This window comes from Phoca vitulina, unplaced genomic scaffold (assembly GCF_004348235.1).
Source record: "Phoca vitulina isolate PV1807 unplaced genomic scaffold, GSC_HSeal_1.0 scaffold25, whole genome shotgun sequence".
Taxonomy (NCBI): domain Eukaryota; kingdom Metazoa; phylum Chordata; class Mammalia; order Carnivora; family Phocidae; genus Phoca; species Phoca vitulina.
Window position 1 is genome coordinate 16,777,269 of NW_022589728.1, and position 21,996 is coordinate 16,799,264.

At 36.3% G+C, this 21,996-nt stretch overlaps 1 protein-coding gene across 1 annotated transcript in view; it reads left to right on the top strand.

Moving 5' to 3' along the window:
• The window catches only part of MTFR1 (mitochondrial fission regulator 1), a 67,844-nt gene that overhangs the window by 16,093 nt on the left and 29,755 nt on the right, over positions 1 to 21,996 (top strand). Inside the window, exons 2-3 of the mRNA XM_032421744.1 lie at positions 11,702 to 11,844; positions 18,294 to 18,392. Coding sequence (XP_032277635.1) covers positions 11,779 to 11,844; positions 18,294 to 18,392 — 165 coding nt within the window. The 5' untranslated portion in view covers positions 11,702 to 11,778. The remainder of the gene's footprint in view (positions 1 to 11,701; positions 11,845 to 18,293; positions 18,393 to 21,996) is intronic.

Genomic DNA, 21,996 nt, shown 5'->3' on the forward strand with positions numbered 1-21,996 from the left:
GATCATGACCTGAGCCTAAATTGAGAGGCACTTAACCAACTGAGCCACCCAGGTGCCCTGGGTTGTCCCCTTCTTTATCTTTGCCAAGTTGATAGGGAAAAAGAGATGACAGTTTTATTAACATTTATTTGATTACTAGTGAGATCATTAAACATTTTTTCATGTTTATTGTCCATTTGTATTTCCACATAAAATGCTTGCTTATGTCTTTTTCTGTTTTTCTCTTGGGCTTCTGATCTTTTACTTCTTGATTTACAAGCACTTTATATTCATTAGAGATAATAATCATTTGTTACATACAAGTTGCAGATTGGTTTCTTAATTACTTAAATGCTGCAGAATGGATAATAAAATGAAATATTGATGTCAGCTGGAAGAATACTCAGGGCTCTAGTTTCAGGGACCAGCATGTGTCACTTCTGAAACAATCCCTTAATTTAGGATCCTGCAGTGCTAGCCAATCTGCAACTCATTATTACAAATAAATTGTATAAACATTTGTTACCATTTACCAGATTAGTTTATACAACTGGTTTTAATTTTTCATTAATTTTTACAACTGGTGAGTTAGTGGTGGATTAAAATGTGAACTTAAATAGGAAAGTTAAATTAAGTCTCTATGACTAAAAAAAAGATGCATCGTGATACATTCTTTAATATATACATATATTAATATGTAAAACACTATAAGATTATTTTTTAACCTGCAAGAAATTTGATTAGTGACTTTTTGAAATGCAATTCTTACATGCTAGTAAGTATTGATTTTATATATAATGTGTACTGGCAATGTAGTAGGTGCTTTCCTAGAGAAATGATTTTAGGTGGAACTGGAATCAACTTTTATTTTAGGCGAGATATCTCTTTATCCCAATCTTTTTGGGCTCCGGTAGGGAGTGCTACCTATGGTTAAGTTTTTAAAGTGAATTGGGAAAAATGTCCTGAAATAATAAGCAATGGTTACATAGACATTATTGTTTGGGCCAAAGTTAAATTATTTTTTTAAAAGTTAGTTGACTTAAACTATTATCTATTTGGCCACTATTTCTATGTTTTTGTTTTTTTTGTTTTTTTAAGATTTTATTTTTAAGTAATGACTATACCCACTATGGGGCTGGAACCTACAACCCTGAGATCAAGAGTCACATACTCTACTGACTGATCCAGCCAGGCACCCCTCTGTGCTTTATTTTTTTAAAAACGGAATCCCACACATATAAAAATGGAATCACATACATGTGATTAGGTTGCAACTTTTTTCATGTATCTTACTGTGAAAACTTTTTTTTTTTTTTTTTTAAGATTTCATTTCTGTATTTGAGAGAGAGCACAAGCAGGGAGAGGGGCAGAGAACATTCCCCACCTGGCAGGGCGCCCGACGCGGGACTCCATCCCAGGACCCTGGGATCATGACCTGAACCAAAGGCTCAACCAACTGAGCCACCCAGGCGCCCCAAAACTTTTTGTGTATAACTTTTTGTTTTTATAGCCATAAACTTAGAATGGATATGTTGAATTTGTTTTAACTATTTTTCTATTGATGGACATTTAGTTTGCTTCTGAATTTTCTCTTTTTACACTAATGCTCAGTAAATACCTTTCAGCTTTTAAAAAATCTTTATTTTATCCCAGGACCTGAGCCGAAGACGCCTAGACTGAGCCACCAAAAAAAAAAAATCTTTATTTTACAAAGGTGTAATTTACTACGTTTTGCCACTAAGGAAATTTTTTTATACACATAATATGTAGGGGACGGTAATTATTACACAACTTACCAGAATTACCTTTATAGTGAATTTTCATCACTTTGGTGGGCCCAAGGACAGCACTTTTAGTGATAAATATTATTGAGTTCCAAGTAGTGTGTGTGTTTGTTTCTACTGATGTTCAGGATCACTTAAGATATTTGAACGGTCTTTTCAAAGATTGTTTTAAAATTGATACCACAGTACTTAGTTCATTTGCATGGGAATGCTTAAAATAAAAATACTTCAAGAAGAATATATTTAATATGTCATTCATTGTAGGGTTACATTTCAGAGATACTCACATGAAAATGGTATACTCTTAGTTCAAATGGAAATACAAGACTACCTCTGACCTCTTGTGTATCACTCTGAGAGAGAAGGTGACCTCTAAAAATTACAGAAAATGTCCATCAGAAATTTAATTTCATATGTAAAACCCATTTACTTGAAAGAATTTTCATCATGTTCTAATTAGTTTGTGTTATTAGACTTTTTAATATAAGCGTTTTTTTGGTGGTTGTTAAGAGATACAGTATAGGTCATGAGATTTATTCATTTGTGGACTGAAAAAAGTGAGACTTATTATATGTTAGATTTTGTGCTAGGTGCTGGGAATATAGCCCTGTACTTAATTTTGCATGAACATTATAGAATATTAATTCTAAATAATTGCCAATAAATTGTACCAATGGGTCAAATACTATATATCATTTCTTATAATGTAAAGTGGTCTGACTTAAAGTCTCAACCAGACTGAAGTATACCAGTGGTCACTAGATTTGAATTTTAAGGTTTTTTTGGTTTTTTTTTTAAAGTTTTCTGTCTTTTTTTTTTTTTTAAGATTTTATTTATTTATTTGACAGAGAGAGACACAGTGAGAGAGGGAACACAAGCAGGGGGAGTGGGAGAGGGAGAAGCAGGCTTCCCGCCGAGCAGGGAGCCCGATGTGGGGCTCGATCCCAGGACCCCGGGATCATGACCTGAGCCGAAGGCAGACGCTTAACGACTGAGCCACCCAGGCGCCCCGAATTTTAAGTTTTAATTTTCAGAAAGTAGGGCAGGGTGTTGACATAGGATTGACAACTTTTCATTGTTCCAAGTAAAGACATTTTTAAAAAATCACGTAACATCCATCTACTGTCCCCATATCCTAAAAGAAAAGTACTTTTACATCAAAATGTAAGACGGATATATTCTCAAAATAAAGGACAGTGACTTTAAATTGAATAGGTTTTTGTTTTTTATTTCATGGTCCTTAATTTTCTTTTGAATCGTTGTTTGGCACTAGAATGTAGATTGTCATTTGGGATACATTGGTAGGTTTATCTAATCTTTTAGTATTCTGAGAACAGGAAACCTTACTCTAATAAATTAGTCAAGTGAATAAGAATATTCTATTAATCCTTTTAGTCGCCCTCCACTCCCACTATAAAATGGTCATTCTCTTCTCTCCTATTGTAAAGATAATTAAATGGCCATTTCCTTGAATAGTTCCCAAAGACCTTACAAAAATAAGCTCCAGGGTACTGTTGTGGCTTTTAAACTTTTTGGCATTTTATTTTATATTTTTATTTTTTATTTTTTTAAAGATTTTATTTACTTGACAGAAAGAGAGAACACAAGCAAGGTGGAGCAGCAGAGGGAGAGAGAGAAGCAGGCTCCCTGCTGAGCAGAGAGCCTGTTGTGGGGCTTGATGTGGGGCTCGATCTCGGTACCCTGGGATCATGACCTGACCCGAAGGCAGACACTTAACTGCCTGAGCCACCCAGGCGCCCCAGTTTTTGGCATTTTAAATTTAATGACAACTTTGTTATTACTGCTAACAGGGTTACTGTGAAACTATTTACTGCTCATAAGCTATTTTTATTAGAACTATCCCAAAAACATATGCTGCATTTGTTGAAAGCAATGTTATTTTCTGTCATCTTTGATTTGATTACTGTAAATGTTAATTGGTCTAACTCTATACACTATTGTATATTTTCATAGTATTTGTGGAAGGAAGAGAAAGTTTGTTTTCAGGGTTTGTCTATTTTCATTTAGTCTTTATTTTCTCTTCGGCCCTGTCAACTACCTGTTTCCCCTCCCCAAAATAATTTGCTATTTCTTATAGTCTGCGTCAAAGTAGAGTAGACCACAAGCTTACACCATCATCATAAAATTCTTTTTTATTCTTTTTTTAAAAGATTTTTATTTATTTGACAGAAAGAAAGACAGCCAGAGAGGGAACACAAGCAGGGGGAGTGGGGCAGAGGGAGAAGCAGGCTTCCCGCTGAGCAGGGAGCCCAATGCGGGGCTCGATCCCAGGACCCTGGGATCATGACCTGAGCCGAAGGCAGATGCTTAACGACTGAGCCACCCAGGCGCCCCCACCATCATAAAATTCTTGAAGTTAAATTATATATGTATTCATACAGAACCTAGAAAACAAAATGCAATCTGATTCTTAGCCATCTTTTTTTAAGCCTTTTTTATTTTGAAGTGTAACGCATAAAAAATGTAACAAACATGGATGTATACCTCAATAAGTTATCACAAATCAAACATCCATGTAATCACCACCCACATTAAGAAATAGAAAGTTGTTTGCACTCTAGGAAGCTCCTTTATGCTCTCTTCCAACTATTATTCGCCCCCATCCATAGGTAACCACCATTGTAACTTCTTGCACTATAGCTTTGTTTTGCCTTTTATTCTTTTCTTTTTTTTTTTTTTTTTTTTTTATGATTTTATTTTTAAGTAATCTCTACACCCAACATGGGGCTTGAACTTACAACCCCAAGATCAAGAGTCACATCCTTTGACTGACTGAGCCAGCCAGGTGCCCCCCTTCAATTATTTTCTTAATGCCTCTGTGATCTGTAGTGTTGTCCCCTATTTCATTCCTAATACTGGTTATAAGTGTCTTCTCTTTTTCCTCAGTAAATCTCATTAGAGGTCAGTCCTTTTTGTTTCTTTTCAAGGAAACATCTCTTGGCCTGGTTATACTTCTCTGCCTTGATAGTTCTCTGATGCTTTCAAATAGATGATTTTCATATTTTGTCGTTTGACCTCATGGGAGGATAGTTTGTTTGAAATTATGTAGTTCATTTATAAATAAATTCTTCTCAGATATCTGTTTACAATTGAGATAGTGTCGAAAAGGCACTGGCTTAGGGCTTAGATGCCCTTCATTTAATATTCTAATATTAATTTAGCAACTGTTATATTCCATATACTGTGCTAAGGGCTGGGGTCACTGTGATGAATAAGAGTTTTGCTCTTAAGATTTAGTGCTGTGGAGAAGATAAGCAGTTTAGGTACATTGTTGTAATGTACACAGAATATATACAGGAGGCCCTAATCCTGGTTGATCAGGAAAAACCTCTTGGCGGAGGTAATAGCTAAGCTGAAATAAAGGATGCATAGGAGCTAGCTTGATATAGAGGTGCTGTAGAGAGGTAGAATAATGGATAAAAGAAAAGTCCAGAGAACCTGTTTAATTTCTAGAATTGTCTGTATGACTGGATTAAAGACTAGAGTGTGAAAGATACAGAGGTTAGGAAAGTACAGAGACCAGATCATAAAGGACTTATTTTGGTACTGAGAATGGATAGCAAGGGGAGAGCAAAATTTGTGGGGGGTGATTATGATAGTACAGGCTTAGAATAGCTGTAATGGATTGGAATAGAATAGCAGTGGAAATGGAATCTGATATATTTTGGAGGAAACATAGGCTCAATTATAGAGAATGAAAGAGAAAGAAGGAATAACTGACAATATGGGTGCCATTTTCTGAGGTAGGGAACACATGAGCAGCAGATTTAGGAGGAAAGTTAGGGACTTGGGTTCTGGATTTCTTTGGCTTGAGAGCAGATGGGAGAAACCAGAAGTTGGCATGTGACTGAAGTTGACATGGGACAAGAAAGAGAATTTATGTATGCAGAGTGGAGCTGATATAGTGACACCTGTGAGTTGAGGGGGTATAATCCTGAGCACTTAGTTGGAAGGAGGGACGGGAGAGAATGGGGGACAGAATAGGTGTTGTAGGTAAGTGTATGGCATGTGGAGTGGCAGGATCTTGAGGGAGTTCCTGTCAGATGACTTCTCTGTTATTTGAAGTAGTATGCTTGGTCATCTGCTGAGAAATGATGGAGGAAGGGTTGGAGAGATTTGGGTAGCATGGAGAATGCTTGAAAAAGCTTCTTGGAGAATGGAAGAGGGGCAAGAGTAAGAAAATATTTTCCTAGGATGCGAGATAGCAGTGAGGGCCCATTTGAGATCAGAAGTAGAATATTTGTAGCAGCATCAAAATGTGAGGCTTAATTTTTCTACAGCCCAATTCTAGAACATGTAGCCTGCTGGATTAATCAAGTTCTGGCTTGTAGAAGAAATAGAACTGTAGAACAAGGGGTTGAAAATACTGACAAAAGAGTGGTTCCAGTGATTTTTGGCTGCATGGGGTAGAAGAAAGTGAAGGTAAGAAGGGATTGATTAGGTTGATGAAAATTGCAGGCGAGAAGAGACTGAAGGGCTCAATACGGACAAAGTAGGGCAGAGGAGTATGTGAGGGAAAGCTAGAAGGTGAGGTATTTGGGTTTTTTTTTTTAACTTCTAGAATTTGTTTTTAAATGAAAAGCAAACTATATGAAGAAAAGTTCACTTCTACCCTCTCTTGCCAGTTTTAAGAGTTTGATGTGTATCTTTCTGTAAATAAAAAACTTGAGGATTTTTGTTTTTTACAGAAATGAAATCATAATTAACATATTCTTCCTGTATCATGTATATGCTGTCAAGTCATTACATAGACTATCACTTTTTAAAAAATTTGAGAATAGTTGACACACAATGTTACATTAATTTCAGGTATACAACAAAATGATTCAACAACTTTATACATTGTGCTGTGCTCACCACAGGTGTAATTACCATCTGGTCTGTCACTTAATAGGAGCATAATTTTCTTTTTTTTTTTTTTTTTTTAAGATTTTATTTATTTGACAGAGAGAGACAGCAAGAGAGGGAACACAAGCAGGGGAGTGGGAGAGGGAGAAGAAGGCTTCCCGCTGAGCAGAGAGCCCGACATGGGGCTCCATCCCAGGACCCTGGGATCATGACTTGAGCTGAAGGCAGATGCTTAACGACTGAGCCACCCAGGCACCCCGATGCATAATATTTTCTAATAGGAGTAATTAACAGTTTTATTGACAGACATTTAAAGTTGATCCCAATTTTGTGAGTAGAAAAAGTAGACAATATCTTTATACATGTATTTTTATGTATAATCTTTTATTTCTGTGAGAGAAATTCCTCAAAGTTGCATACCTTGGTCAAAGGCTATGCGTGTTTTTAAAGCTTTTATTTGAAGCATAACTTACAGTAAGAAAAGTATGTAAAGGTACATCTTGATAAGTTTCTATTGGAAGGTGAAGGGAAGGACTGTAAAGTATCCTCCAAACTGAGAAGGCACTTAGGACTGAAAAACACAGAAGGCAACTCCATACAGTTTACACAGGGTTTTATTCAGGGTAACTTACTGACAGGATCGGTTGGACGACAATCTGGACATCTGTGCAGCTATTCTCTGAAAAATCCAGATCTTAGTCTAGATGTTATAGAATGAGGGTACACGCAGGAGGGTATTATAGTGAGATCAGAAGGCTTACAGGCACTTCATTGACAGCTAACCTTGCGGCGCCATCAGTGCTTCAGGAGAAGGAAATACTTATTTCTAACAGACTCATGGGGGGCCAAAGCAAGCCTCCTTGGCGGGTATTTCTAAGGTATGTATATTAATCTCCAAGGGGCCAGGAACACGTAACTGCAAGACAGGTTATTGAGCAAGTGGACATGAACAAGATGGAGGGCTAAAGATTGAGTCAATATTGTCAACTCTTCTGCAGTTTCATAGAATAAACACACCTAAGTATCTCTCTATGTTAGAGATAAGAGTATTGCCAGCATCCTCAGAAATCCTTCTCAGGCCTCCTACCAGTCAGTACCCCTATCTCCAACAGTAAAACAAAACAAAACTTGGAAAAAAAAAATCCCTAATCTATGGTTAGCTTACTTTTAATTTTACCCATTTTGGATCTTTATGTGAATGGACTTACACAGTACTCTGTTGGATGCATCATTTCTGTGAATCATCTAGCACTGGTAAATATAAAATATGATTTACTAGTGCTAATGGGGCCAAAACACGGAATTCAATTTAGGGAAGGACGTGGAATAGAGAACACGACTTTGCTAGAGTCATAGCTACATGATAGGGAATGACTTAAGTGTCCTTGAGTCAACCCTTATAAGCAGCAGAGGATGGTAGGTAAAGCTATGCTTCCAAAGGAAAGGGTTTTTTTTTTTTTTTTTTTTATTCATTTGAGACAGATAGAGAGAGAGAGAGAGTAGGAGCAGTGGGGAGAGGCAGAGGGAGAGGGAGAAGCAGACTCCCCGCTGAGCAGGGAGCCCGATGTGGGGCTGGATCCCAGGACCCGGAGATCATGACCTGAGTCGAAGGCAGACGCTTAACGACTGAGCCACCCAGGCACCCCAGGAAAGGGTTTTTTTTTTTTTTTAAATGAGGGATTAATTTGTGTACAGCAAAATTCACTCTGTTTGGCAAACATTTCTTTGATGAACATAGTCATGACACCACCACCACAACAGTTCCCAAAACTTCCCTTGTGCTCCTTTGTTAATTAACTTTTCCTTCCACCTTAGCCCCTGGTGACCACTGATCTGTTTTTTTTTTTTTTTGTCCCTTTAGTTTTGCCTTTGAGAAAGAGTTTTTAAAAGAGGTTAGAGAAGTGACTGATTGGAACAGCTTTGATAGAAAGTGTGAGAGAATAAGCAAGCAGGAACCCTTTGAGAAGGCTTTGAGGCAGCATTGTAAAGGGAGAGCCCAGTTTCAGTTCAGGAACGGAGGGGACATTTAACCTTTAAGGAAGGTTTTAGAGAGCACAGTGGAGAAGCTTGGAGGAGAGGTTGGCAGTAGGAGGCTACCACCTGACTATGTGACCTCTTTTCTGTGTTTTTCTGTTTAACAAGGACCATTTCCTTTCTTGAAAGTTCCTTTTTTTTTTTTCTTTGATGATCATTATTTTTCTGCTACCCTTTGGTCTTTTTCCCCAGGGGCTTTTTTTTTTTTTTCTGCTAGTTCCTCAAGTATTTCCTGAAGTTTCTATCCTGGCTTCTTAGTCATTCACTCTTAGATTTCATCTCCTTTATCTAAGCCTGTGCTCTCCAATCTTTAGGTCAGATTGCAAAACATCTCTTCCTGGCAGAAATAATTTTATATTTATATATTATACATTTTTTTAGAGAGAGTGTGAGCATGAGTGGCGGGGGGAGGGCAGAGGGAGAGAGAGAATCCCAAGCAGGTTCCACACCCAGCAAGAACCCCTATGCAGGACTCGATCTCACAACCCTTAGATCATGACCTGAGCCGAAATCAAGAGTCTGACGCCCAACCGACTGAGCCACTCAGGCGCCCTGCTGTCAAAAATAATTTTAAAATATTAAAAAAAAAGCTGTCCATTTAAAAAATAAGCAAAAGACACTTTGGAGAAGATACCCAAATGCCCCCCCAAACATGTAAAGAACCCACTAGAATGGCTAAAATTTAAAAGGCTGACAACACCTAGTATTGACAGAGATTGCAGAACAACTGGATCTCTTTCATTGACTTGCTTACAAGAGTGTAATTGGTACAAAAGCTTCAGAAAGATGTTAGTTTCTATTAAAGATGTAGCTATATATCTATCTGTACAGATCTTCCTGGGCTGATGATAGAGCTATGTCCCAATAAACTCATTGTAAATTGAAGATACTGTAAGTCTAAAATTCCTTTAATACACTTAATTAACTGAACATCTTAGCCTAGCCTATCTTAAATGTGCTTAGAACACATTAGCCTACACTTGGGCAAAATCATCTAACACAAAGCCTATTTTATAGTAAAGTGTTGAATCTACTATAACGTGTTGAATTCTGTTCTAGAAGTGACAAACAGAATGGCTGTATGGGTACAGAATGGTTGTAAGTATCAGTTGTTTACCCTCGTGATCACGTAGCTGACCGGAAGCTGCAGTCACTGATGCTGCCGAGCATCACGTGCGAGTAGCTACCACATATTGAAAGCCCAGGAAAAGATCAAAATTCAAAATTTGAAGTATGGTTTTTACTGAATGTGTATTTGCTTTCACACCATTGTAAAGTCAAAAAATCATAAGTTGAGCCATTTGTAAGTTGGGAACTGTCTATATCGTGTAATCTTGCAGTTTTACTCCTGGGCATATACTCAAGAGAAATGAGTTATGTGTACATTACTATGCTATGTACAAGAATTATTTTAGCAATTTTATTTGTAATAGATAAAAGATGGAAACAACCTAAATGTTCATGAACAGTAAATTGTGGTATAGTAATACGGTGAACTACTACTACACAGCAATGATAAAGAACTATGATTTACAAACGGTGTGGATTAATTTCAGACATTGTTAAGTGAAAGAAGTCAAACACAAAAGAGTATATACAGTGGGCAAAACTAATAAATGCTTGTAAAAGTTAGAATAGTAGTTCGATAGGGAGACTTTGGGGTTTTGGAAATGTTTTATGTCTTGATTTGGGTGGTGGTTACCCAGGTCTATACATATATAAAATTCATCAAGCTGAACAGGTAAAATTGATATACATTTCTGTGTAAGTTACATCACAGTTTTAAAAAAAGTGATAGGTTTTCAAATCCTACGTAAAACCATCCATTTTTCCCCCGACTAGTTTTTTTGTCCCATCATTTCCAGCTTTGACATTATTTTTGGACCTTTGCTGTTTTTCTTCCCGTTAACTCTCAGAGTATACATTCTTACAAGCAATAATAGATGTTGGTAACACTATAGTATATCTGTCTGTCTCACCGAAGTTCTAGTCATGACCATTTCACAGTTATCAATAAATTATATATTCCTGCCAGTGCTTGGAATTGTTACATACTTTGATCTGTCATTAGGACTTGGCTCTTTTCAGTTCATGTTTCACCCAGTGTCTGATGTATTTGTGGCACCCTTTATCTCCCCGTCCCCCAGTTGTACATGAAGTTCTTAAAGTGTAGACTATCATAGAGTTTCTGGTCCTTAATGGGATGAACTTGCATCAGAATGTGAATCAAATATATTACTAAGTATACTGTTTTTGTTTAGCAGTTTTGTTTGTTTTTAATCAAGACTGCCTTGATGAGGAAGCAGCACATTGGCAGTTTTGTTCAAACTCCTTGTTTCATTGGAGACCAACACTTCCAGTAAACTGGGTTATGCTGTATGATGAGTTAATAGTTTAATTCTATCAGATGTGTAGTATGTTGATGGGGAAGGAGGTTAGAGGCAGGGGTTATAGTGCCAATACTGTGGAAGAACTTTTGTCTTTTTTGATCTTCTAGCATCTAAATTGCTGTACCATATTTCTGGGATTCCTTTATGATTTTTGGCGGGAGGCAGAATCTGCTTGTAACTATAGGCAGGTGGATTCGGCCAAGCAAATGCCACCAGTATGGACAGCAACTTAGGAGCCGGTGAGGCAGAGAAGTGGGAACTGGCAGACTCTTGGGTCAGGGGTGGCGTAGCAGTTGCCGTGGTGTCTTCCCAGGACCAGTTCTGCCCCAGTCCTGAATGTCTTTCCTTAGCCTATACATCAGGTTCTTTTAAGATTGTTACCTAGATATCTTTTCATAAAAACATTCTCTACTTAAATTAGCCACAGTGGGTTTTTATTGCTTCCAACTAAAACCCTGGCTGGAAAAAAATAGTTAAAAAAATACTGTTAGTTTATTCAAAACTGATCACAGGCAAAATTGTTTTCTCTTAAGTACCCACAAAGTTTTAAAATGTTTTAGACTAGACTTTGTGAGACATGTTGCAGACAGTAAAGATTCTAAATAACAATTATTTCATTTTAGTATTTGCATTTTAAAATTTTAGTGTGCTTATTGGACCATGTGCTGCTATGTATGCCTGAAGTACTTGAAATGCAAATTTGGAGACACTTTGCCATCTAAATGCTTGGCTGGATTAAGCGCCTAATTAGGATGGTTTTTCAACAGGTTGGAGTAAGCATGCAATCGGTGAGTGCTCCAAATTAATTTTTTAAGTCCAGACATGTATGTTTTAAGAATTTTTTCTGAGAAAGTGAAATGAATCTATACATGACCAACATTTTAAATTCAATATGTTTATTTAAGTCACAGAAGTGAATCTTTACCTAGCATCCTAAGTATGGGAGTAACATTTTGGGTTACATTGAAAATGTACCAGTATTCATGTGACTGTTAAAAGCAATGCATTTGTTAGTAGTGAGGAAAGAGAAATATATATAGAAATCATTGGATAAAATATGTTTGAATAACACTTGACAACTCTGAATGTTGTAGAACTTATTGAATGCTGTTATAACGTGGTTTATCACACAACTTTTTAAGGTAAAAGGTAAGTCATGTTTTCTGAAAATACAACAACTATGGATATAAAGAAAAAATTGGTATAATATTCTATGCCAAAGATGTTCTGATCTTGCCATTATTTGAAGTATTTTCTACTGATAACATAATTTTCTTAAAGATCCAGCGTTAAGTTATTAAGAGCAGTAGTTGTGTCAGGCATGTTTTGTGGAATATTTGTTTTTCATTTTCATATTCAATATTTTGCATTAGTAATGTGGAATTCAATTTTATTAAAGATACAGCAGGTTACATAATTTGAATATGGGTGTATATGTATATATACATGTATTTTTTTTTGAATATGGGTATACTTTTTAATGTACTACTTTTACTCTTGTTTTTATTTTGTGTCTTTTCATGTCTTGTTAAGAGAAAGTCAAACTTTGAATCTCCCAACCCCCCAGAGTTACATCTATTTTCCTTGGAGATAAAAAACAAAGAACCAAATAAAATTACCTTTTTTAATAGCTGCATAATTTTGAGATTATTAGCTTGAGGATAAGCAATAGGAAAATGGTTTCTGAAGTTAATAGTATTTTCATCTTTTTCAATTACATTTTCCTATGTTTTGAACTTCACTTAGTGCAGCTTATACCACCTTTCTCATTTGTTATTTACCATCATTTGGCTACAGAGAGTAGATTACCATTTTAGTGCTGACAGTAAAATAATTTCTGTTGCTTCCAGAAAAATGGGAAGCTTTTATTTATAATTCCCAAAATGTCAAGCTTTACAATTTATGATTCTTACTTCTTTCCAATTTTAGTAAGAAATATAGTTTAAGAGAGGGGTGCCTGGCTGGCTCAGTCAGAAGAGCATGCAACTCTTGATCTCAGGGTCATGAGTTTGAGACCCAGGTTGGGCATAGAGATTACTTTAAAAAAACATAATAATTGAAAAAGGGGCGCATGGGTGGCTCAGTCGTTAAGCGTCTGCCTTCGGCTCAGGTCATGATCCCAGGGTCCTGGGATTGAGCCCGGCATCGGGCTCCCTGGGTGGGAAGCCTGTTTCTCCCTCTCCCACTCCCCCTGCTTGTGTTCCCTTACTGTCTCTCTCTCTGTCAAATAAATAAATAAAATCTTTTAAAAAAAAAGTATAATTTATTGAAAAGATTGTAGATCCTGGATTCAAACAACTCTGGGTTTGAAATTGGTCTCTGCCAGTTACTTTCTTTTTTTTTTTTTTTTTTAAGATTTTATTTATTTATTTGACAGAGAGACACAGCGAGAGAGGGAACACAAGCAGGGGGAGTGGGAGAGGGAGAAGCAGGCTTCCCGCCGAGCAGGGAGCCCGATGCGGGGCTCGATCCCAGGACCCTGGGATCATGACCTGAGCTGAAGGCAGACGCTTAACGACTGAGCCACCCAGGCGCCCCTGCCAGTTACTTTCTTCATCCACAAATTTTAGATAAGAAGAACTACTGCAGAGTTAGCCTGTGGATTAAATGGCTGTGAAACACCTAGAACAGTGGCTTGTATGTAGTGTAGCTACATTCAATAATGGTTAATTTTCTATGGTTTTGCTCTGTCATTCCCACCCCATCCCCGCCCCAAGTCAGGCGACTGTGGCTAATACTGATTGAGACTGAAGTGCAGAAGTTTGTTTCAGGAACAGATAACACACTTTATTTAGCTTGTTCATTTAAGTAGCTTTGTTCATTTTGAGTGGTAAAATGCATGCCTTTTATCAAAAAATGGACCAGGTAACGGAGCATTAACTTACTCCCTATATTGTAATCACAGTTAAGGCCCTTCCTATTAGTAGCAACTGAAAAAGATTGTTTTTTTTTTGTTTTTTTTTATGTAACATAATCATCAACTTTTTTTTTTTTCCCTTTTCAAAGATTTTATTTATTTGACAGAGAGCACAAGCAGGGGGAGAAGCAGGCAGAGGGAGAGGGAGAAGCAGGCTCCCTGCTGAGCAGGGAGCCCGATGCAGGGCTCTATCCCATATCCCAAGACCCTGAGATCATGATCTGAGCCGAAGGCAGACACTTACCCACCTGAGTCGCCCAGGCACCCTCATATAATCATCAACTTTAATCAGTTAACTGAAAATCTATATAGAAATAAGTTTTCTTTTAACATAAAGCAATTTGATACTTTGGAATTATTTAGTTTCTAAGATCTCTTAGTGTGCTGCCTAAGTGTAAAAAGGTATAGTCTATCAAGATTTTACTTTTTGGTCGTCTGAAAATAAAACTTCTTTGCTCCCTTTCAGTAATAAATACATATTTTCCCATTTTTTGATAATGAACTTGATACTATGTTTGAAAGTATTCCAAGTAGAAACTGCCTTCATCCTTTGCATGTTTCATCTGCTTAAAAAGAAAAAGTGCAGCTTTAAGATTAGGGTTTTGTTTTTGCCATTAGAGCAACTGTTGATGATTAGCTCTTTGTATTTTACTGTACACATCAGCACCACTGTAATAGCTATCACTGATTGGTTTACTGTATTCAGTTCTTTTGCCTAAATTATGTATGTTCAGTAAAACAACACTTTGTTTTATGGGTAGAACCACAGTCAGAGCAAATATCTAATTTGTATTAGTAATATATTTCCAGTAATACTTAAGAATTGTAACTTTGTTTTCCTTTTGTGCTTTGGAGGCTAAGAGTTTAGAGTAAGGAAGAAGAGAACTGAGGGAAGTGTTGTCTTTAACTGGGGATTTTGAAATTGTTACAGAGTTTCGTCTTCCTGTCTCTACCCCCTCTCCCCAACACACACTTTGAATTTTCCCCTGGTTCCCTTGGAGTTAAGGATTTGTATTTTGTTGTGTCTTAGACTCCTTGAAATTTTGATTAATGGTATGGACTTCTAGAAAAATACGTATAAACATAGAATTTTGCATGTAATTTCAGGGATATGTGGACCCCAGAATGAAGACCCTTGCATTAGTATGAAATAGCTTATCTTGAGAAAAATATATTTATTTAGAATTAAATTTGTACTTTTTCCTGCTACATGGTACCTCTGAAATAGTAATTTAGATTAAACTGGTCTCTAACAGATGAATTACCACATGAAACTTGAGTACAGTCATCATGATGAGACAGATGATAGCTTCAGATTCCAGGCTCACACTTCAACACTTCTACAATAGCATTTCACAATGTTAAAAAAGAACAAATTGCTTTCTTGTTGTCATCCTCCTCCTTGCTGTCATCACTTTCAAACACTGTTTCTAAATGTTATGGACTGTCATTACTAGACACAGACATGCAAACACACATGCACACATTCATTATTAGATTATTTGTCAGTAGTCATTATAAAGCAAAGCAGAGTTTTTGTTTAATAATAATAGTTACTTAATTATTTTCTAGTGGAATTGAATTCTTATTAATGAAGTCCAGTTGTCTAGAAGTGAGTTTTCTCCCTTCCCTCTCTCTAACATCTGAAAAAATATTAATGACAGTTTATCTTTAGAGGAAGTCTTTCCTTCTCCTGTATACTGACAAGACAACAGTTCAGCCACCAGTTAGGGTAGGAGATACACTTGGGCCTTACAGTCTCCCAGTGCACAGATGGTGACTTTTCAGTACCATCTGTTCATTATTTCTTCACAGCCATTTACAATTTCTCCCACTCCATGAGGGCTGAATAGAAAAAATAAACTAGGACCTAGTTTTAGAGTTCCTGGAAGTTAGCTGCTCTTTACCTTCTCTTTTTCCTATAGTCAGGTAAAAGTTATGACACTTCTAAATATTCCAGTCATTAGCTTACATAGACCTTTCCTCATGTTTCTTGGTGCTAAGTGCTGTGCAATTCACAAGTAATAGAAAAACATTGTCAGTCTGCTGTGTATACTTGAAAAAAAATCACATAAAGCAATCTGTTTTTACTTCCTTTAAAACTTTGTATAAGAAGCCTAAATAGTCTACTTAGTCCTTAAAAGTAAAAGCTGAATCTTTGGCCACCTTCTCTTGTAGAAGTCACCTGGTATTCTTTCCTTCTGATATTAAGCAGATGGGAAGATAATAGTTGAAACTTAGCCCTGAAGCATGCATAGCAAGGAATGCTAAAAGTTGGCAGAAACATTAGTTCCTGACCTTGGCAAATCCTTTCCAAATTTTTCTTTGTGAATTTTTTATCCTCTTCATCTCCAGTTAAGATCTTTGCATGCTGGAGGGATGGGAGATTCACTTTAGATTCTGTAACGGTCACATTGTGATGCATTGTGTTCCACTACACATACATCATAGAGTTTTGACTTGTGACTAAATATAAGATTCAAGAGGAGAAGGAATGGCATAGGTGCTATTGCCCTGTGGGTTTCTTTTTAAAAGGTTAAGACCTATGAACATGTATAAGGTAGAGTTTGCTTAAATACTGTGTTTTAGAATTACTTGCCCATATTCTTACTTTTTCTTGGCCTTTTATGTTGAATTTGTAAAACTGAGATGCTTCCCATTTTTGTCTAGTCAGATGTTTTTCTTCTCTTGGTCCTCATGTGTTATTAACATTAGTCGTGTGATAATGTGATCATTGGTGTGAATGATTTGCATTCCTGAATTACAGGTAATTCTCTTCTAAGCTTCACAGTAGCTTTGCCTCTTAATATTCTTTGTTTAATATTCATATTTCAAAATCGATGTCTTCTTATCTTTCTACTGACCTATTTTCCACTCTGTACCATCTTTTTAATTTATATTTCCAAAGCAAGAGTTACAGTTTTTATTGGTTACAGTAGCCAGTGTAGGTTATAGTACTTTCTGAACTCTCCTAGGTAATAGTCATTGAAACTTTGAACTTATTAATGGTGAATTATATAAAAGCTGAAGGCAGATACCAGAGGTATTATATACATACTCCCCTGATCCTCACTTTGAGCCCAACTGTTACCTCTAATTGGATTGGGTTGCTAAAATCTAAGAAGTCACATTACTTCTATGCTCATTTTACAAGTTGTGCATGCTTTTAGAATGGTTTAAATGTCTAATTTGGGTTATGTGTTCGAGCCACTGCTGTTTACAATAACATTTATCCCTTGTTCATACTGCATATGTTAGGGTAATTCCATTCTTTAAATTAGAATGGCCATGGAATGACTTTAAAAAGGGGTCAATGTCTGTTGGTCAGAATACATGCCAGCTGATTTGGTATTACTTATTTAGTTTTAGGATATAATTGAATATAAAATTTAATGTATTAAGTATAATGGTCATATCATTCTCATTCTTTTCTTTTTAAATTGCTTTTAATAGCATACCACCTCTCTGTCCAGGCTTTCAAGTATAGCACTCAAAACAGATGGATAGTTTTTCTCTTTAAGGAAAAATCATATACTTGGGGAGAAGTTTCAAGGTACTTTATAATGATTTAACATTCTGCATGTGTGGTTTTTTTTTTGTTCGCTTTTTGCTTTGGGGGTTTGTTTTTGCGTAAAGCATAGCATAATGTCCTGTGTGTATTATGATTCCATCTGAGAAATTCTGCTTGTTAGGGTTACCACAAGCCCATTCAGTACCTTTGTATAAATTAGGAAAAAGATACCTTTACCCTGGGACAAGACCTTACAAGAAGATGCAGTGCAACTGGATTTTGGCCCCCACTTACCCTTAACCAGACATTCTTATGTAGCAAACAAAGTGAAGCACCCTGAATGGTACAAATTCAGATTCTGAACTTTGTACTGATTTGGGTTTGTTTTGAAAAGTGCATTATAACAAAAGTAGCTCAGAGTTTTAAAAAAATTTGTGTGTATATAAAATTCTAAAACTAAAAATACAGCAGAGGAGGTAAAAATTGTGTTTCCTTTGCAGAATAGTATGAAAACCTAATGAAAAAGCAATTTTTTACTCCAAATGTATTATTTTATAATTCTTCTTCTTCTGTGTTTTTTATATAATGCCTTATATTAAACTTTATTGTGTTAATCATAACCAGCTATACATATTCTTCAACTTCTAATTGAGAAATATTAGCTCATTTCCCATAACATGTAGAGCATTCTGATCCCGTAATTAATGTGTTAACGTGTTGTGCAATTAATTGTCCAGTGCTTTGTAGTAACAAACTACAAACCTTTATAACTCTTGTAATTAAACTTTTGGTTTTTCCTACTTCCTCAGGTACTTTGGTCTGGGAAGCCATATGGTTCATCTCGAAGTATTGTAAGGAAAATTGGTACTAATTTATCTCTGATCCAGTGCCCAAGAGTTCAGTTTCAGGTACTGTATTTTATATATTTTGAAATTTTATATTAATATGTGCATTAGAAATACAAATAGGCAAGACAGCTTTAAAAGTATTTTTGAACCTTTCCCTCTATTGATGCTACTGTCAGTAAAAGACAATAAAACCATAGTAAAGTCTTTTCTAATTTTACTTCCTCTGTGAAGTGATTATTCAAGCTTTTTAAAGCTCTTTAAGACACTTATCCTTCTTAAGAATACATAGAATACATCTTTGTAGAAGCATATAATAAGCCAAGCAGTTGTTAATTCCCAGGTGACCTTGAACATGGCCTTATGTTACTTTAAGAAGCTTCAGGTACCACCATTGTTTTCTTCATTATACCTTCTCCTTTGGACAGCCAGCCATTCTGTTCCCCTAGTTTATTTTTAGATATCTCTGTGGTTGCCTCATAAGTTGGTTTCTCCATCCTTGGTTTAAAGCTTAGCATTACTTGTAGGAACCATTGCCTTGGCAGCGACAGGCAAGTGTCAAGACAAAGAAGTAATTGTGGTTCTCTGAATGAGAGGATAATGAAACCCTGACTTGGGAATACTTTTAAATGCACAGGTCTTAAGATTCTCTTATAGCACCAAATCAGGAGCAACTCTATTCTTTGCTTGGAGATAAATTGTTATTTTCTGGATTTGGGCTTGTTCCTTATTGTTGTAATAGTGTTAGACATGTTCTTGTTTTTCAGTAATTCTCTATAGCAGTAATACTGCAGAATCTTTCAGTTCAACATTTAAGAATGTAAAGTTCAGGGGCGCCTGGGTGGCTCAGTTGTTAAGCGTCTGCCTTTGGCTCAGGTCATGATCCCAGGGTCCTGGGATCGAGCCCCGCATCGGGCTCCCTGCTCCGTGGGAAGCCTGCTTCTCCCTCTCCCACTCCCCCTGCTTGTGTTCCTGCTCTCATGTTCTCTCTCTCTGTCAAATAAATAAATAAAATATTAAAAAAAAAAAAAAAAAAAGAATGTAAAGTTCAGATATCTGTACCAATTTTAAATAATAGATTAGCCTGTGAAATGTGGAAGATGTATTTAACTCATAATTCAAAAGCTCAGTAGTGTCCCTGCAAGCTTATTTGATAATTATGTTTTACTCATAAATCAGCACTCCTGGTAGATAGAGGTAAAAATCTGTTCCTAAGTGGTAGATATTAGCATTTGTTCAGGTTGATTAACAAGGTTGTCGTTACTGTGCTCATAATCCTGCTTGCAAATTGACTGGCAAAACCTTTGTGCGTCAGTCTAGAAAATGACAGATGGAACTTTCCAAGAAGTAATTTTTTATCAAACTATAGGCTTTAAAAAAATAATGAAAATAAAGAAATCTGTGGTGGTAACTCAAGCACAATTTCTGAGAATTCAATTCAGTTAGACACAAATTGCTGATTGTTTCATTTGCCAGCTTCCTTCAAATAACTACTGTGTTAACTAGGGCTTTTTAACTTTTTTCTGATTGCTCAGTTCGATTAAAATTTTCTTTTTGTCTATTTAGTATCCACTTAACCTAGTTGTAGGAGAACTTGGTGTAGTATTTGTGTTCATGTAGTTAGAGACATAGAAGCATGAAGATAATCGAGAATTTTTTAGTAACAACCCAAATCTGTCTTGACAGTCATTGGAGAGATTCTCTTTCTCTGTGTTATTAGTCACTTAAAAAGGTATGAGCAGAATTAAGACTATTAGATTTAGTGTAGGAGCTGCTTTTGAATAAAGATGGATAAACATAGGAGAGAGGGGTAAGGTAAGAGAAAGATTGGTGACCTACTTGAGAATGTAATAGAAGGTGGAAGACATTTGTTTATAGTGAGATTTTTATTTCCAGATGATTTTACAGCATACTGGGTCTTTTCAAATTCAAGATCAGTATTTTTTTTAATATTTATTTATTTGCCAGAGAGAGAGAGAGAGAGAGAGAGAGCAGGTGCACAAGCAGTGGGAGCGGCAGGCAGAGGGAGAAGCAGGCTCCCCGCTGAGCAGGGAGCCCAATTTGGGACTTGATCCCAGCACTCTGGGATCATGACCTGAGCTGAAGGCAGATGCCCCACCCACTGAGCCAGCCATGCATCCCCAAGATCAATATTAAAATGAATGTTTTATCTGCTAGGTAGATATTTTAAATCTGCTGTATCTTCTATTATATTTTAACTACATCTATCAGTAAAGTAAGAAATGTGGAATTTTTAAAAACATGCAATTTAGAGTAATGAAGTTGAAAATGCGTTTTTACTATTTTTCTGGCTCATTTAGGGATTTGATTGATATGGAATGTATTTGGACTATCTAGGAGTCCAGCATTAGTAAATTGTATAGAAAGTCTGGAACTGGGGAACCACAGTTGGACCCAGGGAGAGTAGACACCATTATGGGGCCATATTCAGAAGACAAAAATAAAAATGGCTTAAACTTGCAAATAGGACATTCGTGAGTCATTTCAGAAGCAGGAGTTAGGTAGTCAAAACCAGTCCCTCCAGTGTTCTGGGTAATATCAGTCTTATAGAGGATTTATCTGAAACTTGGCATTTTATGTTCTTTACTTCCTGTATTCCTGTTGGCTTTAGCTTCCATTTCTATTCTGCTGCCCATACTCATAGGCAACACCTCGACTCTGTCACCCTCAGAACAGTTTTACCTCTGAAATCTTAAGCTTCAGTATGGTTCCTTCTAGATCACACCATCTTTTCATTGTCATCTGCTGATCCAATAATGATAGGCAAGATGGGCCCATTACTTATTGTTGTGAAGGTTAGACAAAATAATCCATGTAAAGCCCTGAGTATAATTAACTGGTACATAATTAGTGTATAATAGAAGTGTGCTAGTGGTGGTGATTTTGTTGTTATTGCCACCTTACATTTGAATAGCAAATTAACTTAGTTGCTATTCAAGTAATTCAACTCCCTGATTTTACAAATTGGATTTATAGAATTAGAAACCAGAACACAGACCAAAACATTTATTTACACCTTCATCCAGTTAATGGACCCAATGAATATTGGGCTAGGAATAAAATAAGGTAATAAGTGTAAAAAAGCATGTAAAAGCACTCAGTGGTTCTTCGCTGTGTTATTTGAAAAAGACTTGCCTATAACCCCATAGCTTGTTTCCATACTTCATTTTGTGAGTGCTAGAAATGAGTTGGCTACTTTACACTTAAAATGGGATCTCTAGACCTTTCATATTTACTTTTTTTTAATTAAATTTTTTATTTTAATTCCAGTATAGTTAACATACAGCATTATATTAGTTTCAGGTATACAATATAGTGATGCAAAAATTCTATACAATACTCAGTGCTCATCATGGTAAGTATAGTCTTTAATCCCCATCACCTACTTCACTCATGCCCCCCCCACCTCCTCTCTGGTACCCATCAGTTTGTTCTCTATAGTTAAAAGTCTCTTTCTTGGTTTGTCTCTTTTTCCCCCCTTTGCTCATTTGTTTTGTTTCCTAAATTCCATATGAGTGAGATCATATACTATTTGTCTTTCTCTGACTTATTTCATTTAGCATTGTACTTTCTAGCTCCATCCATGTCTTAGCAAATGGCAAGATTTCATTCTTTTTTTAATGGTTGAGTTATACTCCATTGTGTG